We start from the raw sequence: 26,944 nt of genomic DNA, 5'->3' as shown, positions 1-26,944 counted from the left end.
ATAAGGTCTAAGAATTAATTGGTTAGTTTAAAATGTTAAAATGATTCCCTTAGGATTTATAAGCTAAGAATGCTCAGGGGTTTAGTGTCCTGACATCTCTTTAATTAGCAGTCTCCAAGATCTCTCACTAAGAAGATGCTAAGCCAGCACCTTCTGTCATATCTCAAGAGTTTCAGAAGGCTTGGAAGCCACAGAGGAAGGTGAATGTACTATGCCTGTGAGCTATACAATATGTACAAAGTACCGTTTTCTTACTAGTATCAAGTTAGGACTTCTTGCTACCACTCCTGCTTTGATGGTGATGCAGTTCTAAAAGAAATCCTAAGAACAAGCCAGCAAAAATGGGTGAGGTAAATAAAGATGCCGTTGAAAAATACTTGGAGAACAACCCCCAGTTTGCCAAGGAGTATTTCGACCGAAAAATGAGGGCAGAAGTGCTGGGAAGTATCTTTAAAGTCAGCCCTGGCGATGTGAAGGAAGGAGTCAGCTTCAAAGACATGTCCCGTCTGGAGGAGTGTGACATACTTTTTGAGCTGCTAACAGAAATCCAGGATGAAGGAGGCACTATGGAAAAGATAGTGCACAAAGCCCTGCAGAGGCTGTCACAGCTGCTGGCAGCTGATCGGTGTAGTATGTTTATTTGTCGTTCCAGAAATGGTATTCCAGAGGTAGCCACCAGGCTTCTCAATGTCACTCCAACTTCCAGCTTTGAGCAGAATTTGGTGAATCCAGACAATGAGACTGTTTTTCCTCTGGACATTGGGATAGCAGGATGGGTTGCTCATACCAAGAAATTTTTTAATATACCTGATGTGAAAAAGGTAAGTAACTTCTCTTGGGGAATGGGTTTCTCTGCATTTGCTTACTCAGCTTCCTGCACAGGGCTTGTGGTAGAGTCATTCTTCAAAAACATCCTGGAGACAGAAATCCAGACCAAAAGCATGAGAAAAACAGCAGCAGAGTTTGCTTAAAATCCAGTAGAACCACACCATGTAGCCTAGTGAGGTTATTTCCAGTATCCTTGCACAATAGTTGTAATGTAATCTACTATAATAAGGGAGGAGAATATTAGATTAATAGAGACCAATAAGTACTTGTGTTTCTGTTGAACAAGGCAGGCTCCTATTCTGTTTTCCAGTATGGGCTTGCAAGTGCTCTCCCTTATCATTCCATGCTGCCATACATGCACCTCTAAATACAATTAATTTGCAGCTTTTGTAATGAGGATGTTTCCTTGTAAGTAGGTGAACGAAGCCAGATGAAGATGATGTCAACATATATGTTCAGCTTCAAATCTGTCTTTGAATTTAAAATAGCTCCAAATTTTGAGTATGTCCAGATCCAGGGCTTTTGTTCAGAACCATCTATAGAAGAAGAGTAATGAGTCAGAGCTTCTCTGACATTTTCAAAGTTCCTGTTGAATTTGCACAGAATCACCTTCTTTAGTTATGGTCCTGATAAGGGTTATTACAAATGTTAATTAAAATGATGAGTGACCTAACAGAAGTTAAACGTGCATGAATGAGAACTGCTTTAGAAACTGCTCTGAAATACATGGGGAAACATAAATGTGCTTTGATTGTTGTCGATTTCTTTAAAAACAGCTAACCTTATATTATCAAATGGTGACATCTTCTTCTCTTTTCAGTCTTATGTGGAAAAGCTCAGCATAATCAAATGATGCTAAGATAATTATGCAAGATGGCAGTCTGGCTTCTCAGAATTTCCTATACAGTCAATTTAAAATTCCGTGCCATTTTAGAGATGGAAACCACCTCCGTGTCCTAAGCTCAATGTAAATAATAAAAATCTTTATACACTGCAATTATCTATGTTTTCCAGGAGGTAAACAAAAAGTAATGTATTTTATCATGTTGAAAGTTGGCAGGCATAAAGAAATAAAGGACTACTTTTAAAGCTCAGAAACAAATGAAAATTTATATATATATGTGAAAAGAACATTCCAATACATAGTAAACTACCTCAGATATAAGTAGAAATCACGGGAGCAAACAGAAGAATGACTGATTTGAGAAAATGAATCAGTTGATTTTTAACTGACCACTGAGATGCTTTCTTCAATGGCTGCTGTTCTGACAAGAAGCGTCTGACTTACTGCCTCTTACCACCACATGGGGAGATTGGAGGATAATCCTTCTAAATTCATAAGGATGATTACATGAGAAAAGATCAGGAGGATCAAGAAAGATGTACCTCCTATCAGATACTGCACTGCTCCTTAATATCATTATGTGAGGGGTGCCCAGAGCAGGGCTGCCCAAATATTTCTATGTTTGCCATAGGATTTGTTCAAAATTTTTGTGACAAATGTAATTTGAATATGCTTATATATGAGAACCTTTCTGTCCATCTAATCCTGCTAGGTATACATTTTGCACTCATAAATGAATTCATGTCAGCTGAATATCTGTCCAGCTATCGTTCTAAGGTAATCTTTACTTAGGCATCCATTACTCACTTAGGATTACTGAGATCTACGCCATGAGGCCCACACTTAAAAATGCAGTTAAACCATGGTGCCATTAATCCACATTTGGTAACTAAATGTCATCAAAACATTGACATTTTATAAGTTAATTGCAAAACTCCCAGAGACTTCTCTGGGACCAAGATTTGTTATTTAAAAACAACCCTGAAGGTCTCAAAATTGTCACCATTTCCATTCTATTTGTAAAAAAAGTCAAGTGTCCAAATCCACTCTCCTCACACAGGCAAAGCTCCCACTAATGTCAACAGAATCTTTATCTCCGTAAGGAACCCAGAACTGCAGCTTTAGTCAGTAACACTTATGGAATATAATTAGTCCATGGCAGCAGAAATAGGCAGCCACTGAAGCCTTTATCACGTTTTTGAAAGGATAATTTTTTTTCAGATCACTTTGTATGCACTTCAGTCAAACTAGATTGTCTGCTACCTAAATCCTGAGCAAAAAATGACAAGCAGACTTAAGCCAGAGAGGAATTTTGCCCCTACTGCCTTGTCAGAATACAAAATGCACAATGAATAATTCTAGATGGCTATAGTACTTTAAAGATGTCACGTTTAACCACTTCCTATTGTTGACACAATCCATATCCAAACAGCATAGTGTTTTTTAAGTCTTAAGTACATGACAACATTGACAAACCCACAGTGAGACATTTTCATGCTTCAATCACCACCCCTTTATAACAAGAGTGAATGTAATGAAGGATCGCAACAGCAATAAATCATTGAAAAAAACTTAAAACTCTGATTTTAGTGGCCGGTAGCCCGTTCTTTAGGGATTATCTCCTTCTTCAACCTGGAAAAGTACCAATAAATATGGGGAAGCTCCTTATCCTGACTAATGCTTCAGAAAAGAAAAGCACAGGAAAAGATACAGACCTTCCATAATTAACTTAGTAGCCAGAGCAGTCTCCCCCCACAAGATTATGGACCTTCTGAGTGTGAGAACTAATAGTGTTTAATCCAGGATTTAACAGTAGTGAGAAATAGCAGGCCAGGCAGGACCACTACCCTAATAATTTGCCTCACATTATTCCCAGGGTTTGGCAGAGGATGTGACTCAAATATTGCAAAGTAAAATAATAGACTGCATAAAATTTGATATGTCCATTAGTATTCTTTAAATATTAACTGATAACATGGACAACATGATAAAGAAGAGTACAATTACGTTACAACTGCTGCTAAGGCAATATTTCCAAATAAAACTAAGAACTAAGAAATAATTTAACAAGGAGCACGTCTTCTGGGGATTCAAAATCTCACATTCTCAGCCTGTAAGAACCAATAATAAAGACTATATATATTTGCTTTAATCTATCATGTATTTAAATTATTGCATTATTTCTTTTAATTCAGAGATATTTGAAGACAAAGATTTAACTGAGGATTGGAAACTCAAGAAATAATATTCCTGGTTATAGTAGAGTATAAAATTATATACTCTGGTATGTATATACCAGAGTATATACTCACCATATATATATTGGTGAAAAAAATGCTTCAAAAGAAGTGAAGGCTTTTGGGTTAGATCCATAAAGAGACTCAAATGTTCTGATGATGAAATAACAAGCCCTCATTTTTAGAGGTTCTGCACTGGAATCCACAAGCCCCAGTGAAGTGAAGAAACAACAGAGTGTGAAGAGATTCTGGTGCTTCCAACTCGGATTCAGCAGCCAGAGCAGTGATTGTTGTGGCACCTAATTTAACCACTGGAAACATATGATACAAAACAACTTAAATACATCTTCATGTTGCAAGCACTTGTATCATCCCTTTGTAAAATGAGCCAGCTTCAGTTTGCATAAGTCTTTTTTTTCTGGGAGCTCTACTTCTCTTTAATGCAAGGGTGGGAGAGACTTTAATTTCAGGCCTGTCTGAAGTGAACTCTGGTATATATATACCAGAGTATATACTCACCATATATATATATGGTGAAAAAATGCTTCAAAAGAAGTGAAGGCTTTTGGGTTAGATCCATAAAGAGACTCAAATGTTCTGATGATGAAATAACAAGCCCTCATTTTTAGAGGTTCTGCACTGGAATCCACAAGCCCCAGTGAAGTGAAGAAACAACAGAGTGTGAAGAGATTCTGGTGCTTCCAACTCGGATTCAGCAGCCAGAGCAGTGATTGTTGTGGCACCTAATTTAACCACTGGAAACATATGATACAAAACAACTTAAATACATCTTCATGTTGCAAGCACTTGTATCATCCCTTTGTAAAATGAGCCAGCTTCAGTTTGCATAAGTCTTTTTTTTCTGGGAGCTCTACTTCTCTTTAATGCAAGGGTGGGAGAGACTTTAATTTCAGGCCTGTCTGAAGTGACAGGAGTTTCAGATTTATGGGTATGTGCTGGTCCCCAGACTCCAGGCTGTCTGAGCCTGGAACAAGGAAGAAGAGACACTCCATCCCTCTTCGTGAATCTGTACCAAATTGTAAAATAAGTTAAAGATAATTTGAAGAGGGGAGAGAAAAGAGCGAAGGGAAGCATGGTTTTGCAGCACAGTGGTTCAAGCTCCCATGTGGCAGTGAGGAGACATGGACACCAAACTGTTGTCCAGCTGCTGTGTGTAAACAGTTGCTCTGGTAACACATAGCAGTGGTCCTGGGACCAGGCATTGGTCTTAGACTGCCTCCTAGGGCAAGAAGACATTGCTGGAATGAGGCACATCGATGTCAAAAATATGAAGCAGTGGGAAAGCACAGGAGAGAGCAAGATGGTCAATGACACAAATGGTTGCCCTGAAAATGGAAAGAATGGAGTCACTTCGTGGTGGAGCTGGTAGCAGGGCAGTCACTTGCTAATAAGATGTCTCAGTTCTTAACTCATGTTCTGCTAGTCCCCTCACTGTGATCTTGGAGAAGAAACCCAAATATACAGCATGTTGACAGGGCAGAGTATGTTAAAAAAAGCTTCAAAGGCCAGAGGAAAATTGTTAAAGTAATTTTAGAGGGAAGTTCTTGAGAAACAAACTCAGAGTTGTTAAGATGAGAAGAAATGAGAGCAAAGATACACAATACTACAAAAATACTGCCTTCCTGAATGTCTGGAAAGTAATGAGAATTGAAAGAAACAATCCCAAGATAAACTAAAAATGGGGAAAAAATGGAGAGGTGGCCTTTTACCTGGGAAGAACTTGCACTGTGAATGTTAATGTCTGCTCCTCCATTTTATCTTATCATCTTGATAAGATAACACTTCTCCATTTCTCTGTCTTTCCTGCATTTGTATGATTACATACTTTTGCATGTGCAATGGAAACCAAATTAACAAGGGTTACACTATCTCATTACTTACGATAGTATTACAACTGCATTTTCTGATCAAATTTACACTCAACAAATAATTTACACTGCAGACTTTGACCTGGAGTTTCCAATAGTGTCAAACTCACTTGCCTCAGGCTGCATTTTGTCATTAATCCAATCAGAAATGCTCAAAGCTTAGCTCAGTGTTCTGGAGCACAGGGTAGCAAATCCTAAGATAACATTATGAATTGGGAGATGTACTTCCTTTATTAAATACTGTGGGATGGTTCAATGAACATTAGAATGACGGTCTTCACTGTCTTTTAAGCTTGGCATAGAATAAAGCCTGTGAAAGGTTAGAAATTTTGCAGACATCTTTTTCATAATTTGCTTAAAGAATTGTGGGATATCTAAAACCAGCCGATGAAGGAGAATTCATCATGAAAGAAATAAGGTCTTTAAAAACTGGTAAAAGGAAACATAGAAGATCATATCACTCCCAAGAAAGGAAATAAGATCTGCAGGGAAAGCCATGAAATAAGAGACACAAGATGGTTCCTTCTGGACAATCCATCAGTAAGAACTTTTCAGAAACAATAAGGTAACATTGAATTTTTTTAAAAAAAACAAACTACATAATTGTAAAGTATTATCTGCTCATACAGCCTTTTAAAATTAACTTTCTTCTCAAAATGCCTGTGGTTCCCAGGGGAGCGAGTTTTTCTCATTTATATTTATTCTACCTTATTACAGACATGAACTTACAGTTGTGTAGCTACAATTCAGAATCAGATGTGATATTGTCTCAGTAAGCAAGTTGATTTGTAACTGCCATATAAGGAAAACAAAAATTATTTTTAGAAAGAATGGCCTTATTTTTCCCTTTCACAGAGGTGTAATCACACTGTTTTCACAACAGTGACTTCTGATTTAGTAAATTCCACTGGTAGCTATGAGATGGAAATTAGGCTTATAAAACTTAAAGGAATTGAAAAGTTGAGGCCAAATGATCTAAACATAGAGCATTATATCAATATTTCATTGGTAAGAGGTTTATAATAATAATGTGTAGTAGTGTTGGTAAGTTACAGTGAGATAAAACTGGCGCCGCGGTTTGGAGAATCAAGAAACATGAATTAGCTACTAATTTCAAGTGTATAGGCTAGATCCATAGTAGGCTGCCAAACCCCTCTCCAGTTACCTTCTATCACCTGTAACAGAAAGATGAACACAAAGAGGTGTCCTGATTTTCCACTCATGTATGCTCGTGCTAGCCTAGTGCAAATCCAGGACATGTTGCACACCTTAGGATATCTCTACAGAACTGATCATTGTACAGTAAATGGCTAGGTATCTTAGCTTTAAATGGAGCTAGTAGACAATGCTTGCAAATGTACTACAGTTAGGGAGTTATCAACAGATCACCTTTCCCTCATTTTTTTTAAAAGCCTATTTTATGATTTAACTGAGAGCTGAAAGTTCACCACATTGCTCTAAAAGATGGTTGGATTCATAAGATCAGGCTGAAATAGACTAAGTGTCCGCATTCATATATTCATGGGAGCACCAAGATGCTCTTCTGGCTCTGGTACTGCAGAGCACATTTCTGGCTTATTTGTCTGTGAACACGATTGTCCAGACATTGTGAAAAGTGATTTTCTTTGAAAACAAAAGGAGCTTATGTTCTCAAGAGAAAATATTTTAAAACCTTGATTGGAAATAAAGGCTTCAAAACTCCTACAATTATGTGCAAAACAGTCAATAATGAAAAGCCTGAATCTAAGCACAAATTTTTGCTTGTATATGCAAATCATGTGCGATAGGAGTCTTTGTATATGCTGTGGGAATGCTGCCAATGTGTTACGAGGTATTTATATCTTTCTGCATTGCACTATCTAGGCACAACTCAGGATGGCTTGTGGTTACTGAACTTTTTGTTTATTAACACAGACTTGCATTCTTTAAAATTTTCCTATCCTCTGCAAAAATTGTATGACTAAAGTGCTTCTTCTGAACACTTCTGAACACCACTGCTTGTACCTTCAGTCTGGAGTTATTAAACAAATTAAGACTCAGCAGCTGTGTCCTGCTGATTCAGCTCACTTGGTGTATACAGGTCCCTTTAAGTATTCAGAAATCTGGGAATGTCTGAAATTTTTATTTTTTCCCTCATAGCAGCATACAGCACTCTAAAACCAGGAACTTCGGCCTCGCCATTATGCTAGATGCTCTTGGTGAGGCAGAGGGACTACAAAACAGGGTCAAATTCTCTACCCGATTTACTTTATTTTGAATAACTAAAACAGTCAGAGATTCAGAAATTGTTACTGAAGCCCAAAAACACACCCAAAACCAGAATGGTTGTGTCAGTAGGCAATACATCTCAGAGAAAATTAAACATTTCCATGCAACAACACACTTGTTTAGCAGACTGCAGGACAGTATTTGATGTTTACATAGAAGAGACAGATTGACTGGCATTTTCCCTGGATGTCTGTTAAGTGAGATACCCCTATACCTTTCTCCGAGAAAAACAGAAAACAACAACTCGGAGAAAGTTTGACAGAAATAGAGAAAACATCCCCTCTTCACGTGGATGATAAATTCAGAACTGGCTACACTTTCCAGAGACCCAAATACAGCCTGATACATTGAACTACAGAGATAACATATTGGTTACTTTTATTATTCTCAATGGGATTTATGGGGATGACACAGGCCGTCCTTAAAAGAATCAATTCTCTGTAAGAGAGCCCAGTCAGTAAATATAGAAAAGACATTTCAGAGTTACTTCCATACATTTAATTCCTTTCATGGAAATGCAGTCCTAGAAGGAAATCTAAAATGCAAATGTAAAAGAAGGGCTGTCTAAAGGCTATAAAGAACTGAAGGAAAAAAAACCCACCCCTAACATTTTGAACACATAATAAAATCCAGTCTGCCTTCTCAGGGATGTATATGCTATAAATTCAACATATACAAGAAACAATTGCTGAAGAGGGAAGAGGGGAAAAAAGAAATTAAGAGGAACGATCCAAATAGTAGACAAACAATTTTAGTTATGGCATTTCCTGGCCTTTTCGTGCTTGATTTTACAACCTAGAAAATGTTTGTTTGTTTGCTTGTTTGTTTAAGTAGCTTTGTGTATAATTTATGAAAGCAGAAATTCCATTATGTGGCATCCTGCAACATTCTCCAGCCCATCAGCAAGTAAGGGACCTTGAGATCCACCACGCAGATCTTGGCTGTCTAAGCTAATGCAGTAATTAATAGCAGTAATATGTATCAGCTCTGTGGGTAGACATGCACTAACAAGTCAGTTACTTTACAAGTGGGTTCACAAATACTTGCTAGCAGCAGGGGATTGGTAAGGTTTGGGAACCTTGGTTCTGGGTGGATGTCCTTAAAACAGGACTCCTTTGGCCTCCCTCTGGCTGGCTGCCATTCCTATCCATAGTGTTATAATGTAGTCTGAACTTCCCCGGTTACCAGGCCGCTCACTACCTCTTGACATACTCATTTAGCACCAACCACTCATCACCTTGAGAAATCAGAAGCAGACCTGTTAAAGGAAATGCAGGGAGAATCTGCCATTGACTGTAGACCAGGACTTGAGTGCCTATCTCTCTGAAGAAAAAGTTTGAGCACTGACTTGTTAGAAGCGGCAGATGCGAGGGGATGGAAAAGGCTCAATGAAGACAGTCTGGCTATTTTAGCTGCTTAGTAGAACCATGTCAGTTCTCAGTATGCACATATTGAAAGTTTTCAATCCCTCAACTCATAGCTCAGCTCATTTAGATGTGCTATCATAAGAACATCACAAAACACAACCCTTGACAAACAGATTTCCCTGACAAATTTCAAATCCCTTTTTTAAATTAAAGAGAACACTAAAGCATTTCAGAGAAAACACCAAGAACTTCTTTGATCTGAGGAAATGAAACAGTTTTCCATGAAACATGAACTAGCTTCCCAGTATTTTTTACATAAAAGAATGAAAAGAATAGTTTTTACTAAACCCTCCTCAGCACTTAGTTTCAAGGGTGAAATTGGTGGGATAGTTAGTTGTGGCTCATTCATTAGTCACATGATCTTATTCCCAGAGGATCACACACCCAAAAAAAGCAGCTCTGTGTCCTGATTCCCCTGGTCCTACACCCTCCCATTCACCAGAAGAAGATGTTGGGCTGGGAGCAGCAGGAATGGGAGTCTGTCAGACAGGAAGGAGTAAGAGACGGCTCAGCCAGATGCATACCTGCTGGGGATGCCTCTCTGCCAGAAGCATTTTTAGCCACATACATTCAGGACAGATGGTAGTTTTAAACATTGTGTAATGGGACAGCATCATGGATTTTATTTACAGAAATAATTAAATAATAATAAGTATTAACATAGCTATGAAGTAATTCTCTGACATGCAAGCCTTATGTATTAGAGTCTCAGGTAGCCACAAAGTCATATTACTCTCTCCTTTATTCTAGATTTTCCCATATTTTTAATTCCTCAAATTCCTCATCATTCTAATAAAAACCTGCACAGAACTTGGTTTCAGAAGCTATATTCATAACCAATGCCTAAGTTAAGCTTGTACATATAATTCTGTAAGATTGGGTTAAATAATGATAATGCTTTTTTGCAAGTATAAACCTACTGCACTGTGAAACTGCGGTCATAGCATTGCAAACATAAATTATCAAATGAAATGATCATTTGCTCTTGGTGTTTTTTTTGTTTTGTTTCCTTTCAGAACAACCATTTTTCTGACTTTCTGGACAAAAGAACTGGTTATACCACAATCAGTATGTTGGCAACCCCAATTATGCAGGGTAAAGAGGTGCTTGCTGTTGTGATGGCACTCAACAAATTAAATGCCACTGAGTTCTCAAAAGAGGATGAAGAGGTAATAACCTCCAATGTGACGCAACAGTACAGTTGTTAGTTCAACAAGTAGTTTGAGTGAATCTACCTCTTGATTTGATACTTTTGTCTTATGTTTGCTCTTTGTCATTTTTAGGTCTTTAAAAAATATCTCAATTTTATATCTTTGGCCCTAAGAAGTCATCATACAACGTATCTCTACAATATTGAATCCCGAAGAAGTCAGGTATAGAAGAATTTGTTAATGATAATACTTCGCTTTTGTGTGAAACCATTATTATTCCCACTATTTTATATTCTTGCAAGCTTATTGAAGTAAGGATAGCATCTATTTAATTTTTTTATTTGATAATAGTAATGCACCTTGTCATTTTATTCTGGAATGCCTAAGATTCATATGTTTATGTTTTCTTACTGTTGTGAACATTTATCCTCTTTCTCTTTTGTTGTAAATAGATGCTTTTGTGGTCTGCCAACAAAATATTTGAAGAGCTAACAGATATAGAACGGCAGTTTCACAAAGCACTGTATACTATTCGAATGTATTTGAATTGTGAAAGATACTCTGTTGGTCTGCTGGACATGACTAAAGAGAAGGTAACAATCCTTTTGCCTACTTGCTAGAAATGTGCTACTCCTAATTTTAAGTTGTAAAATCCATCCTTATAATTCATTTCTTCTGCATATTTCTAGTGCATGTCCCTCCAAGACACAAAGTTACAATGCTTTCTAACCCTTTGGGATAATTTATATAAAATCTAGCCACATTACAAAAATTACATGCAAAATATAAGCATGACAAAGGATACAACCACGATAAACATAAAGGCTAATTCTGAAATAATTTTTCATATTAATAATTCCATGTGACTACGGGTAGAAGAGAGAAGTGCAGGTCTGATTATTGCTTTATATATACACCTGCCTTCTAAAACAACAATTAAGCTGTACAACCGTCCAGAGATAAGCTTCGGATTAGCCTGCAATTTACTGGCAAACATTTCTTGCTTGGAATATATTTAACAATGTTTTCTTAATATTGTCTGAAATGTGATCATAGTACAGCTATGGAGAAGGAAAAATAAAATTGCTAACACAGATGTCATGTTGTCTATGAACACAGAACTGATTTTTTTTTTTCCCTTTTGCTAAACCCTGTGTATCATTTTCTCAGGAGTTCTATGATGAGTGGCCAATCCGGCTGGGGGAGGCAGAGCCTTACAAAGGCCCCAAGACACCTGATGGACGAGTGAGGATATTAATTTTCTTCTTTATGAATCTTAATTTTGACATTGAGGTTGTACAGGTCACCTACATGTTTTTCTCTTTTTATTTAGGAAGTCAACTTTTATAAGATTATTGACTATATTTTACATGGAAAAGAAGAAATCAAAGTCATTCCGTGAGTATTCATTGGCAGCCTGCAAATGTGTGGTAATTAGATGTATTGCTGGTATAGAATAATAATGTGTCTGTATTGCAGAAATAATTTAATTTCATTCTCTCTCTAAAGGTCACCTCCAGCAGACCACTGGTGTCTTGTCAGTGGATTGCCGACATATGTCGCTGAAAATGGATTTGTAAGTTCATAGCAAAAATAAAAACTATAAGTTTTAGTTCATGCAGTTCTTCTGATTGAACAAAAAAAAACCCCCAAACCTCCCCACGACCAGAAACCTCTACAAAAATACTGTGCTGCTTCCAGTGTCATTGGTTCCCAGTGAAATCATGTGAATCAGTAGTCTGGATGGAGACAAGCCCTCAGCACAAACGACCAAAACGTCAGGAAAATTTCCCTCTGATTGTGGTGACATCGGAGGAATAATGTGTGCGTCTGATGTCACTTTCCAGGTGTGCTAAGTCTCACAACAAAATGTCAAAGTAAGAAAATCATCATATACACAGTTTTAAAATTTTCTTTTTTTCTTATCTCTTCTTGCGTAGCCAATATACGTAATTCAAAGTTGTGATGTATGACAGTTATTAGCAATCCTATGGCATTTTTAACAGCAGTAAGGGCAGAGCCCTTAGTACTCGGTTATTTCTTTCTATAAACCCCCATGCCATTTTAAACTGGAAGTGATTTTCTTAACCATTATTCTTATGCACTGTGAGACATCATACATGAGGGACTTCGCTACAAGCACTCCAGAATGATGTCTGTTAGAATAATCATCACATCTAATTTAATAGGAACATTTTTAATTTCTGTAGCTAGCTAGGGTGCTCACTGTTGTTAGCTCAGAAAATAAACATGCCTTTTTAAAATATCAGGCCAAGTCTTGGTGCACATTATATCCATTTAAACAATGTCTCCTTTTCTTTATGCTACAGATTTGTAACATGATGAATGCACCAGCAGATGAATATTTCACATTTCAGGTAATTCCAGTAACGTTAATAATTATAGATATTGTAGAAAAATATGCTAACGCTTTCTACCAGTTAATTATACAGTTGATTACATAAATAATTTCTCCTTTGTCTGTGATGCACGGGTCTTACTGTTACATTGCCTGTATCAATAGCTGTATTACTGTTTTCAAAGAAATATACAACATTTCCTGTTCTTTGGCTTTCCCACAGAAAGGACCAGTGGATGAGACGGGATGGGTTATCAAAAATGTCCTGTCATTGCCTATTGTCAACAAAAAAGAAGAAATTGTGGGAGTTGCAACATTTTACAATAGGAAAGATGGAAAACCTTTTGACGAGTATGATGAACAGATCATTGAAGTAAGCTTAATAGGATTAGAGGCTTTAAGGAGCCATATGATGTTAACAAAAATATTATTGTGAAAAGTAATTTTGAAATGTCTAAAAATTTTCAAATAGGCTATATTAACATCTAACCAAATGTCTTCTTCACTATACAGTTTCTTAAGAATCAGAAATTTTACTTCCCTTTATAAACCTGAAAATTTATGAGAGATCATTTACATTCCAATAATGAACAAAAGTCAGATATAATTTTATTTTTAATCATTTGACTTTTTAGTGATGGTCAGCATCTCCTAATTAGCAGTGGGTAAGCAGGCATGGAGTGCTGCTTGCCAATGGATATGGTGTCTGTGATCGTGGGAGTTCCCAGAGCGTTCATGATCACATGCACTTGGGCGAGATAAGATGCTACACAGTGTATCCACGTTCACTCAGCTGACTTAAGCTTCGTAAGCCTCGGAAGTCCTGTATACAAAATGGGAATTTGAACCCTTAATTATTAGGTCGAGACAAACAACGTCATTAATAGCTGTGAGGTGTTAACAGAACCTGTTGATGGAAGGTAAAGGCCTCTAACAAGTAGAGTTACACATTGCTTTTCAAAGGGCACTACCAGAAACTGGAGTTTAAGAAAAATGAGTTCAAATTGTCAGTTTAATTTTATTGTCATGGTGTCATCTCCACTTTGCTTGGCCTTGTTCCAGACTCTCACACAGTTCCTGGGGTGGTCTGTTTTAAATACTGACACTTATGACAAAATGAACAAGCTTGAAAACAGGAAAGACATTGCTCAGGAAATGCTTATGTACCAGACAAAGGCCACCCCTTCTGAAGTTGAATCTATACTGGTAAGTTTCTGTCTACAGTCACAAAATTAAAGTAGGAAATTTGCTACACAAAACCTAAATTTCTTACTCATTTTCATTTTTAGAAATACAAAGAGAAATTAAATGTAAATAGTATAGAAGAATGTGAACAAAAGGATCTTATCAGGATTTTGGTAAGTCATTAAACTGAAAATTCTGGTAGCATGTTTATATCAGATAGTAATGTGTCCTCATTATAGAAAAAGTTGTGTATAGCCAAATCCTGATTAATATAATTGATTTTAGCTATCGGTTCCACAAGCTAGATGGAGTTCATTTAATAATACATCTTCAACCTCTTTGGTTCTTCTACGTGCAGACCCCACTGTCACCTACAGGGAAACATTCTGTCCCAAATATATGTCAGCAGACTCGGGTACAGAGTTATATATAGAAATGTTTATATGAATTAACATTTAAAGTGTTTAACTTCTTTAAATATCCATGGGGACAGTGCTATACCTATAATTGAATTTATTTAATTTTGAAAATAAAAGAAGGGACATTGATGTAAGGTCACTTTAATTCTGAGTAAGAGAACACATGTAGGAGTCTCCAGTGGAACTAACCTACTTTCAGATTAATTTTCCTGCATTTCCTTAGGCAGTGAAGTGCAAAGACAGTGATCAGTGACTTCACAGTAATGAAACAGATTTGACCTAATCGGTTAAAACTCTGCTACTACTAAACCAAAAATGAGTCACCTTCTTTTCCAGACTGTGCAGTCCTCTGGCTGCCTTAGTATTTCGATCTAGAAAGGGAGTGCCTTTTTGGAGGAAAACTCCTGCTTGTGCTCACTTACTGCACTTTGTTTTTTCTTGTGGAGTGGTCCTGGAGCACCTGCACTGGCTTACTTCGTCTGAAACAAAACTCAAAGATGTGCTCCAGGAAAACACTGAATGAACCCCCACTGTTAATGGATCAAAACAGATCTAGGCTGAAGAAAAAAGGTCAAATACACACAAATCTGTTGACTTCCAGTACCAACCACTTCATGTATTTCCTCCTATTACACCACATTTGCTAATGTAGACATAACCATAGGGAAAAGATGTCATTAAACTATTTTTAGTTATGTACATGTGCATGCCAGAATGCAATGGTGTTAAGGTTTTACTGGCTCCCACAAAACAGAAGCTCACACAGCCTACAAGCAGTGAAACCAAAAAACATCAACAGACCGTGTGTAGCTTCACATACCTTTTAAAGTAAATTTAATTTAGCTGCATGAAGAATTGCAAAAATTAATAGATAAACATTATAAAATCTCTCTACTGGTAGAGCAACAAGTGATTATTATGGTACAGGCTCCAAATGTAAAAACATAATACTGATATGAATTTTTAAATCTCCAAAAAGCAATTAAAATGAGTTCTCTCAACATTGTGGAGTCACAAATTCAAAGGTCTAATATTCTGCACTGCCAAGGCTACATGCAAATGCTTTATCCTATTATAAGACCTGGAATCCCACATAGCTAATGGGATAAAGCAGGTGTTTCTAGATCTGATGATTCACAAAGTAATGGGTCTTAAACACCACTGCTGCAGGTTTCCTTGTCCTTGACCTCAGATGACAGTAGATATAAAGGAAAATCCCAGAGAGAAGGAAATACCTTTGCGTGGATGTTCAGCCTTATTTGTTGAAATACGTGCATACATTCAGTCACCTTTTTTCCTTATCGGTAAAATGGAGATCATTTATAGACTACTATGGAGGAAGGGAGTCATTGTGATCATATAATCTATTTTCTGTGTTGCATCAGACTTCCCTGAATTAATTCTTGTTTGGATTGGGGTGCATCCTTTAAAATATAATACCGCTGTCCCTAGGCTTTGGGATATACAGATGAAAAGTGTTATAGAACAGTTCACTAATATCACTATTACCAGTTAGGCTATTCAATGTGACTCTATAGAATGTATACAAAATAATTTAAATTTAATACCTGCTTCTTAACTTTTGTATCCTCTGCATTATAGAATTTAGTATATGTTTTATGGAGGTTCTTCAGTACAAGAAAGAGCTGGCCTAAGCTCTGTATCTGCCTTTCAGAGAGAGAAAAATCCCTGAATGGCATCCAGACAGCTTCTAATGAAATTTAGTACATGAAGAAAAGATTATGTACTTATACAGTCCACTACTTCTGGAATGCTCCTTCATTTTCATCAGTGGTCAGGATTTTTCAGAATAGACTGTTGTAAACTACAGAAAGGCAATGACTAGGACAGAATCACCACCAACTACAGCACTAGAAAGTAAATGACTCTAAGGGATTTGGAGTAAGCCATAAGAACCACGAATACTATATGCTTTGTACATTTAAGCATTGTAACAATTTTTACTTTATGCATATACTGAGATCATTCAAGAGCCAAGCAGTCAAGAATCTATTGCAAGCAGACAAACAAGAACACAATAAGATTTGTGAATTTTTACATCTGATCTTGTAGGATTTTGCAGTCCACTTTCCATGTACCAAATCAACTTTACAGGTTTGTCTATTAAGTGTATGTAGGCTATCACAGACAAAGAGAGACTCTCACAGGAGACAGGGTAAGACAGACTAATTTTGAGAGTTGGTTGTGGAGCAGAAACAAACCACCAGCACTCCAGAGGTTAAAAAATGTACAGGAATCTTTGCTTGCCTATAGGCTCTCCAAGAGAAGACAAGGCTATGGGTAGGTAGGCATGCAAGCAAGCCTTCTGTTATTAAAAAAAAAAAAAGATGTTGTTGTTAGACTTTATTCTACCGTAAAAGTAAAAAATGTTTTGTTCTAGACAGGTTGGTTTTGGTCACTATATTCATCACTATTCATAAGATCCAAAAGGGAAGAACAGCACTTAACAAGAATAATTTTGGTTGTGAAAAAGATGAACTGCAGCCTTGAGACCAGTCTAAAAGTGAGAGAATCATAGGATTTTACGCTAGGAAGGAGAAACTCCAAGGCCTGAGATTTCTGAACTAAGGAAATGTTGAGATGGTCACAACATACTGTGTTGGAATTCAGAGTAGGAAGAAACACCGCCTGGCCAAGACTTTTACCTATCCTCTTTGAGAAGAAAGCCAGCAGTAACACGATTGTGTTTCATAACTTAATACACATTAGTTTGTACTGAAACCTGAGGCCTTTAAAGATATAGTAAGCATACTGTCCTTAGGCAATGTTTCTACTGAAGTCAGAAAAGAAAATAAAAAAGTTTTTCCAACTTTGTTCTTGCCAGAAAAACTCTTGTGTTTTTGACTTTTCCTAACAGAAAGAAGAATTACCTGATCCAAAAGATTTAGAACTGTATGAATTCCGCTTCAGTGACTTTCCTGTTACAGAGCACGGCCTGATAACTTGTGGAATACGACTGTTCTTTGAGATAAATGTTGTTGAAAAGTTCAAAGTCCCAGCTGAGGTATGATTTATTTTGTCTTGTTTATATTTATTTTAAGATAGAAGAAAAATGGCTGACTGTAGGTACTTTAATATAGAAGTAGGCAATACTGAAATATTAGTGGTATGGATAACAATCTTCCATTCTTAATTAAACATTTGCTTAGTTGTCATAAAGACTTAAAACTAATCCTGAAATTGTGTGAGCTATGGAAGGAATGAAATCAACATGCATTTACATAAGAACAATTTGCTGTTTCCATGTTTAATTCAATGAAAAGCAATTATTTTCATAGAACTTGCACATTATTACAGTAATTTCATAGTTTATTCCAGTAATTTTATAGGAATTCCATAATTTTGTTTCAATTAACAGCACAGTCTTAATAACTTTTGTTGATAATAGGTCCTTACAAGATGGATGTACACAGTCAGGAAGGGTTATCGAGATATCACTTACCATAACTGGCGACATGGATTCAATGTGGGACAAACAATGTTTACTCTGCTGATGGTAATGTTGCTAATATTAACCTTACATTCAATATTTAGTTTTCCTTTCAATTCCAACTGAAAAATTCAGGAAGGTACACACTCAGAATTGTCTGTTTTCTTTTACAGACAGGCAGAATAAAGAAATACTATACTGATCTAGAAGCCTTTGCCATGGTTGCTGCTGCTTTCTGCCATGACATTGATCACAGAGGGACCAATAACTTGTATCAGATGAAGTAAGTACAAATGCTCAAGTATATGGATACATAGTATTTTTAGTGGCAAATGAAAAAAACACGTCAAAACTTGCAAAAAGGTAAGATATATATTCCATATACATCTGGCATGAATGAACTTGTATCCTACAGAAGATTTCTGTCTCAGAGCATTTGTCATGACAGCTGAAACACAAAGACAAAATGCAAAAGCGGAATCTTAGAATGGTCTCCTGGAGCTGCAATTCATTTTTAAGAGACTAAGCTCTTGCAGTGCTTGGATTGTAGCAGAGCCTCACACACATGAGGCCACAAACAAATGAGAAAAGTAAATCAAAATCCCCAACTGGATTACTTTTTTTCAAGACAGGGCATAAGCGCTTTTCTGGAGAGGGATTCAGGATGTGGCATAGACAAGGGCCAGTTTAGAGGGAGACAGGATTTAAGATGCATTCTTTTTCTCTGTTTTCTACTGTCCGATTTGACTAGCTCAGTTGTTCCCGCCCACTCAGTTTACTGACTGATGTAGGTCCTTTCCTGAGGTGAAATCTCCTCATGTTATACAGGATTCTGAGCCACAGAGCTTGCGTTCTGCCACTGAGTCCACATGGCAGTAAGTTACACATCATGAGGTTAAGCTTTGCAATTCATGCTCCTTTTTGTTCTGAGAAAATATTCTGAAGGATTTCTTTGTGATTTTTCCCTTGTTTGTTATCAAACAATATTAATTAGTAGATGCTTGTTATAAACCAGTATTAATTAATTTTGGTTTAAATTTACGTTTTCATTACAACATTACATATCATGGTGAGACCCTGAAGAGTGAACGATCTACCACTTAGTCTTTTACGTGATCTGTTAGTGCTTGTTTCTATGTGCTAGCCAGAGAACACAGGTTTCTCAGAATGTCACGTGTACCAGAAGATTATAACCATGATTTTCTGAGTACAGTTTCCCACCAACTGTATCTCCAGAATGATTCATCCTCCTCCTCTGACCCTGGATATGCTCCTCCCAGAGGAGGCGTTTCAGCCTGCATGCTGGAGCATGGGGATTTTCTGATTATTCTCAGGGATTCTCCAGGTAACGTAGGAGAGAGAATGACAGACGCTGATTCTTATTCAGCGGATTGCCTCTCATCCAAATAAGTTTAAGGGAGGTTTTGAATCTTCCTACTGTGGTCTTCCCTAGCTGAAAGCCCTCTACATGAGGTCATACGCAGTAAAGTTATTTATAAAAGTTATCAGGCTTTACCACGACAGCCCTAATCACAAGTCAGAAAATACAGGTAGCACGTAGCAATCCGCCTTGGGTTATCTGAGGAACTGAGTTATTAGCCAAGGGAAGAAAGGAGGAAAATACACTTCCAAACACGCAGAACCACCTGGAGCCTACATAGATAGGACTTTTCTCCCTTCCTCCCACTACCATAGTCTGACGCAGAATTTCCTCTGCTTGAAGCTTAGCCCAACGTCAGAGGACTGCTTTGAGCTCTGTGATAAGATTGAACATACTTGAGCTGTCAGGACGTGCGCAGACCATAAAATGGTGATTTTGGGGGAGGGGAGGAGCCCAAGGGCATTAAAGGAATTAAACTCCATTATACTGTTACTTTAGATTTAACTTACTTACAGTAAGTTGAATCACAGAGTACATGACCCACAGTCATTACAGACAGACAAGTTCAAAAGCCATGCCATACAATAAATACCAAGAGATGCATAAAGGCTATTTTTAAGGTACACAGAAGGTGCGTAGATTAAACAAACAGCAAAACTGAACGTGCAAGACAAAATAGAGGCATGTTTTAAAAGACACAGGTTTTGAGTTTTGAGGCACCTAACCATGCCTTTTAGTGGGCACTGAACACGCAGTGCTCTCCAATTTCCATCATTACTCAGTCACAAGAGTGAAGGCAAGCAAGTTTTTTTTTTTTGCTCTGCATCATACCAATGGTTAAGATATATAGATTAAACTATTGAACATGCAGATCAGAAGCATTTTAATCCTAGAAATCTGAATCCTGAATCAAAAATATTGCCTCCAAAATATTATAAAAAATTGCTTCTTTTTCAACAGGTCAGCTGCTCCGCTGGCAAAACTCCATGGCTCTTCCATTTTAGAAAGGCATCACCTAGAGTACAGTAAAACCCTACTGCAAGATGAGGTACGTCTGCATGAACCTTCTGCTCACACTAATTAACACAAAAGATCCAATTAAGTTATGGTGTTACAAATTTCACTGTGTGTCATTCATTCCTCTAGGCCCAGATTAAGAAATCATGCTAAAATTCAGAAGTTTAAGCCAAATTCTTATGCACTGTCCACTTCTAGAGAAACATCAGTAATTCCACCAGGAATAGACTCACTCAAGATAGAAAGGTTTTCCTCTGGGCCTCACTCACACTTCTCAGGTTTTTTCCACTTTCACAAAACAACTAATGTTGAAACCAAAGCAGAAAATACAATACATACATACAGAATGTTGTAATTAAGCTGCTGCCCCTGGTTCAGGAGGCCTGAGCTCAGCTGCTGGCTCTGGCAGCTGAGGAGCAAAGGGATGGAGCTGTTTATGGAGGGCCCCCTTAACCCCAGGCCAGACCCCCCCCACACCTTACCCTGCTAAAACAGAGAAGGCATCATGAGGCTCTGCTGCAGCTCCCATTACTGATCTTCCCTGAATTAGGCAGATGCCCTCAGCTGCCCTTCCCCAGCAGCTGCAGAGATGAGGCTCCCCACCGCAGTCTCCTCAGGCTCAACAAAATGGCAGCAGTGCAGCCCGCTGGGGCCCTCTGCACTGCGAAGCCCTGCTCCTCTGGCAGGGATCGGCCATCCTTCCCTCAGCGGTGCCTGGCTCTGTCCTGGCTACGAGGGAAGAGACTATTTACAACTCTACTACATATTTTGCAGGGAAATAAGAGATTTACAGGCAAGGCTTGAACACATGTGCCCCTTCCATCCCACTTGTTCACAGCTGCATGGTAGGCACCCACGTCCACCTTCATTTTTCATTTTCTAATCCCTGTGATGGTGCTATTTCTGACCTCGTGAGGCCACAGACTAAATCCTCACACTAACCAGTAGCACAATGATCATAAAAACCACAGATGATTTATGATTTAAAAAAAACCAGAAACCACCTTTACCTTTATTGACGGCAATGTACTTTTTCAAATGTGAGATGCTGGGGACTAACCCCTGCTTTTTGCTGGAGCAGTTGTCAGGATCTCTGGAGGCTCTCAAAAGCGGCATCGCTGCACCCCATGCTCTCACAGGTATTGTCCCCTCAGTTAAAGAAGGAAGGAAAACCAGCACACTTAGAAAAATGCTGAGCATGATGCTCTAACTCCCTTTGCCTGAGGAAAAGGCCATTGCACTTGCTATAGTAGGTCCCCAACAGCACTGCAGGCAATTGTGCTGACCCAGGTTAACAGGAGGAAAAGGTGTCTACTGTGAAGCTTTAAAGAGTCTAGGAAAATTAAGTTTATGGAATGTGATCTGTAAAGAAAATATTGCGAACTGCCATTTCTGTATTAATTATGTGGGATACAGGTGGTTTTCTTTGGTTTTAATTTATATATGGCAATAGCAGGACTTGCAACTGTTTGAATAACTGTGGATTTAGTTATTTGTGCAGCCTCTGGGGGCAGCATCTTAGATCCACCTACCATTCACACAGTTATTTAGCCATTTATTAGCCATGAATAAGGGCCATCTCTACCAATTGAATAATTTTTCATTTGTAGCATTATTTTAATTTAGGGATGGTAGTTGGCCAATTTTGTTATACTATTCTGAGGCAACCTGTATAGTACAAACCAAAGACAATGTTATAAAAGGAATTGAATTCATAAACTTTCCATCTTGCAGAGTTTAAACATCTTCCAGAACCTAAATAAGCGCCAGTTTGAAACTGTTCTGCACTTATTTGAAGTTGCAATAATAGCAACTGACTTGGCTTTGTATTTCAAGTAAGTACTAAATTCTGTATAACTTCCTACTGAAAAAAATGTCAATCCTATACAATTTATAACTGTAGTTTTCAGTTGTTTATATGCAGAGTACAGAAATGTTTATATGCAGAGTACAGAGCTATATTTAAAATTGTCATTCAGTCTAATTCTTGTAAAAAGAGAGACATTCTTAGATTCATTATAAGCTTTACGATTAGAGAACACAAATGTATATAATACTTAGTACACATTTCGTAGGTCATTCAAATATGCTTTTAGGTACAGCAAACACTATATTTCAGAGGTGTGGGTTCTGTAGCCTAATCGTAAGGTTGTGTGCGTGTGTGATATTCAGTGTACCATACTACAATTACTCATACTAAACAGGAGTATGCTTATGACACGGAAATTAAGATGCTGGTTTAAAAACAAAACTGCAGACATCAACTGATCCCAGTGCTAAATATGCCAAAGACTCCAAATATCAAATCACCCATCCTGTTCCTAAGTTACTGACTTAATGTGCTTTCATAATGGGTATTTTCCTTAAAGATATATGGAGCCTTTTGTTTTGGTCCAGATGTCTTATGACTGGGACAATTTAAAGCCAGGAGACAGGAAACAATTCAGTAAATTGCTCAACAGCAGTTATTAAATTTTAGTGAACAGTAATTCCATTATTTCATTCATTCTAAATGCAAATTAAGAGATTTATTAAGCAATAGCAAGACACCTTTATGTCTTTCAAAGTTCTTCTCAGTCAGGTCTTAGTGCTTCTTTGGATTTTTGAGGGGAGGGAGTAGAAGAACATTTATTAGTATTTGCTTCACTTTTCCCAATTCATTATGTTACAGGAAGTAACAAACATAATACTAAAGAAATAAGAATGTCACCCCAAACAGTTTAATATGAAGAGTTAGGAAATTGGTTATTTGTTTCTTTGTCAGGAATTCTGACATAAATACTTTACCTGTCAGTGGTATATAGCAAAATCTAAATGTGCTAGGTTACCTGAAGAGTTTGAGTTCAACAGGAAGAAAGTGTCACTCTGGTACTACTATGACTAGGATACTACTTTGGAAAAGCATAAATATCAGAAATATGGTTTTCTATTTCATTTTTAATGCAGGAACTATATATGGTTTATTGGTATGTTTTAACAGGAAAAGAACTATGTTTCAAAAGATTGTGGACGCAATTGAAAAAATGGAAACAGAAGAGGAAGCAATTAAATACATATCTATTGACCCAACCAAAAAAGAAGTCATCATGTAGGTGGCTAATATTTTATTTTTTATTCAATCAGTTATCTAGGTCCAAACTTTAAAAGAATTTAGGCACCTCAACATGTAAATTATGTTATTGTCCAATAATGAGCATAATCATGATTTTAAATTAGAAATGGATGTCTACAATCTTCTCAAAGTGTGCAAAATGTGCATCCATCTGCATCTTAGGTATCTTAGTTCCTTAAAAAATCTAGACTTTTTTTTTTCTGTCACCATCCTAACTATGCTCCTGTTTTGTTTTGTGTTTTCAAAGGGCTATGATGATGACTGGATGTGACCTGTCTGCTATAACCAAGCCTTGGGAAGTGCAAAGTAAGGTAGGTACTTTTCGAACAGACAATACTGCATTTGCTATCTGTTTTACTGCCTATTTGGTGCATGATAATTTAAAAAAAAATTACTTATTATAATTTCATATATTTAAGTATCTGCACCCAACTGTGCTTCCAGAAAACAACCTGTTTTTCTGTCACTGTGAGTGTAAGGGTTCCACGATGCCTCTCCCCAACCACTCTACAGTTGTTCCACCCTTCCCTATTTGTCCTTCAGCTAAAACTGGCATCCCTGATTCTGTCAGCTGTTCTAGCTACCCTTAAATATTACACAGTTATTTTTCTGCTATCCAACTTTTGCTATTTTTCAGGTATTTTTAAGGCACAGATTTAACAACAGTATAATTTGAATTAATTGTGTCTATTCTGTAGATCTTGGTGCCATTTCAAAGTAGCTTAAACATGCTAAAAATAAATTCTGTAATACAGTGTGACACTGCTTTGTACATAAGTACTGCAAGTACTTCAGTACTTATTGACCATCACGCTGAAGCTCATCACTTAGCCTTACAGGAATAGGTTTTAACAACGCATAATCAAAATACAATTGCAAGATGCTTGTGGAGCCTTCTAAGTAATACACATTACAGGTACTAGAAGATTCTGTTATGTTGCTAATACTGTCTTGTTCCTGTTGACAATAATCTATCATTTACTCAGCATGCACCAGAATATTGGTAGAGATAATTTGCTGGAAAAAGCCTAAGTACACCAGAGGGTGTCTACAATTTTTGAAAGAAGTCCTTGACTATCTCTACAGGGATTAAAGAGTGGAATTCTATTGTGTTTGACCAAAACTCCCTATTTCTGGTGAACTTTTTAAACTACTCAAGAGAGAACGCAGCTAGCAAGAAATAAGTCCTCTCTTTGTGGAAGGGAAGTTAGTAGTAATAGTTAAGTAGTAAACAGTAATATGCCAGTTCTTGGTTAATCAACATTTTCACATTTTCTGGAAAGCTGTGTTCTTTTATTTATTTATTTAAATTTATTGCTTTCTGCTGACACTTCCACTGAATTGTGATTATTCAGGTTGCCCTCATGGTTGCAAATGAATTCTGGGAGCAAGGTGACCTGGAACGAACTGTGCTACAGCAACAACCAATTGTAAGTACTAAATAATTTAATTGTGTTAAGCAATATTAACTGTTATTAAAACATTGAATAGATAATGGTCCATGATGCTTACTAGATCATTATACCAACAAGCATGGTATCTACATAATCTAAATTACTGCTATTCTGTTCTTGCCTATGATGGACAGAAACAAAGGAGATGAACTACCTAAGCTCCAAGTTGGTTTCATAGATTTTGTGTGTACATTTGTGTACAAGGTAAGAATTAATTTTTTTTGTTTTCCCACTGCAGCAGTTCTGATGGCACAATTAGTGACAAACTGCTGCAGTTAAAAAATTCTAGACAGCAGCAGGACTTTTGGTCACAGGGTAATCAACTATCACGACCGCCACAATTTTTCAATCTTTTGTTACTCAGAAGAATTGCTCCCACAAAGCAAATTCAGGAGATGTGAAGCAAATTCATAAAAAGTGAAGATCTCAGTGAAACTTGAGGGCACTGACGTTTTGCTACTACCTTGAAAGACCTAGAAAGCCCAGTCTGATTCTTCACAGTCCCATTTAATATAAGTATGCAACGTGTGGATGGTTACAGAAAGCAGTTAATGGTAGAGCAAAGGGAATAGGAAACCCGCAATATTCTGGAAATATAGATATTCTGTATCTTCTGTAAGGCACTGAAATGCCAACATTATTAATCCCTGTCTAGCTTTTAATATTATCCCAAAATGTCATGCAGACATTTTTTTGCGTATTATGCATGTAATATTTTAACATCTTCAGATACACCCCCATCTGCTTGGAATATACTATAGGATACTAGACTTTTTTATTATATCCTGATACTGATAATAATATGATAAAATATCATGTATCATAGTCATAATTGTATTATATGACTCTGACTATCAAATGTGGGATTAGGGAAGATACTAAAATGTGCAGTATATAATTCAGATCTTTTCTAACTGACTATGTGCACAATAGGGTATTATCCCAACACGGTATTTCCAATAATATGCCACCACTGCATGGCCAAGAACATGCTTTCGAATGTGCACCAGCAGGTACTCACATTATTTCTGTTAAAATTTTTTCTCTTCTACAGAAAACCCACTACCAGAGATGGAACAAGCGCTTGAAAAAAATGTTAAATCAAATAAAATTATTTAATCTAGCATACATACTGAATTAGATTTAATAGAAAAATGGAAGTTAGTTTTCTCTGCAAAACAGCAGTATTTCCACAAATTCAGACTGCAAAATCATCAGTGTTTACAAATTTCTAATTTACTAATTTAAATTGTTTGTATAGGAATTCTCAAGGTTTCACAAGGAAATTGCACCTATGTTTGATGGTCTTCAAAACAACAGGGTTGAATGGAAAACACGAGCTGATGAATATGAAGAGAAGATGAAAGTTGTTGAGGAACAAAAGAAAAAGGATGAAGAAGCAGCTGCCAAAAAAGGTTAAGTAACTTCTAAGGTTTTCATTTATATATATGTGTAAGGCAGTCAACATATTCTCTCTCTCTGTCAAATTCACACATGCAGTGCACTTGTGTGATATTCTATTAAACTTTATACTAATGGTATGCAAGTTCTGAATTAGCCAAATTAGTGTTATCTTTACTTGGAAGAGGAGTAACCTTTAAAGATTACACAAATCCAGTACACTGACCTAATTTTCTAAACTGCAGAATTACAGAAAATATGACCATCACAAAAGTGAAAGGAATGTAAAATTTCTTTTGTCTTAAGACTTAAAACTGAATGTAATTAAACATTGATCTGTAAATGTTGCAATCACCTGAAGTAATAGAGATGTATCAAAATTCTGTGTGGCATCAGCCCCAAATGTATTCAGGTGCTTTGTTTAAGTTGAAAATGAAAAGCATAAGGAAAAGAGATGGGAATGGATAGTGTGCATTTGGAACATAAAAAAGCAGCGCAAATCCCCACTTCTCTTCCAAGTT

The 26,944-nt window shown here is 37.1% G+C and overlaps 1 protein-coding gene across 2 annotated transcripts in view; it reads left to right on the top strand.

The window, feature by feature from the left end:
• Window positions 1-341: 341 nt before the first annotated feature.
• Window positions 342-26,944, top strand: part of PDE6C (phosphodiesterase 6C) — a 29,039-nt gene continuing 2,436 nt past the window's right edge. For both annotated transcript variants that reach the window (XM_009277766.2, XM_009277765.2), the window contains exons 1-21: window positions 342-821; window positions 10,510-10,662; window positions 10,777-10,866; window positions 11,097-11,237; window positions 11,815-11,889; window positions 11,978-12,042; window positions 12,154-12,220; window positions 12,975-13,022; window positions 13,227-13,376; window positions 14,066-14,209; window positions 14,293-14,361; window positions 17,486-17,632; window positions 18,017-18,124; window positions 18,232-18,341; window positions 20,400-20,487; window positions 22,191-22,291; window positions 23,437-23,544; window positions 23,816-23,879; window positions 24,924-24,998; window positions 25,143-25,226; window positions 26,284-26,437. In XM_009277766.2, the coding sequence (XP_009276041.1) occupies window positions 342-821; window positions 10,510-10,662; window positions 10,777-10,866; window positions 11,097-11,237; window positions 11,815-11,889; window positions 11,978-12,042; window positions 12,154-12,220; window positions 12,975-13,022; window positions 13,227-13,376; window positions 14,066-14,209; window positions 14,293-14,361; window positions 17,486-17,632; window positions 18,017-18,124; window positions 18,232-18,341; window positions 20,400-20,487; window positions 22,191-22,291; window positions 23,437-23,544; window positions 23,816-23,879; window positions 24,924-24,998; window positions 25,143-25,226; window positions 26,284-26,437 (2,521 nt within the window). The remainder of the gene's footprint in view (window positions 822-10,509; window positions 10,663-10,776; window positions 10,867-11,096; window positions 11,238-11,814; window positions 11,890-11,977; window positions 12,043-12,153; window positions 12,221-12,974; window positions 13,023-13,226; window positions 13,377-14,065; window positions 14,210-14,292; window positions 14,362-17,485; window positions 17,633-18,016; window positions 18,125-18,231; window positions 18,342-20,399; window positions 20,488-22,190; window positions 22,292-23,436; window positions 23,545-23,815; window positions 23,880-24,923; window positions 24,999-25,142; window positions 25,227-26,283; window positions 26,438-26,944) is intronic.

The sequence above is a fragment of the Aptenodytes forsteri genome, unplaced genomic scaffold, assembly GCF_000699145.1.
Source record: "Aptenodytes forsteri isolate BGI_AS27 unplaced genomic scaffold, ASM69914v1 Scaffold15, whole genome shotgun sequence".
NCBI classification, from domain to species: domain Eukaryota; kingdom Metazoa; phylum Chordata; class Aves; order Sphenisciformes; family Spheniscidae; genus Aptenodytes; species Aptenodytes forsteri.
This window is presented reverse-complemented; position numbering and strand designations above follow the sequence as displayed.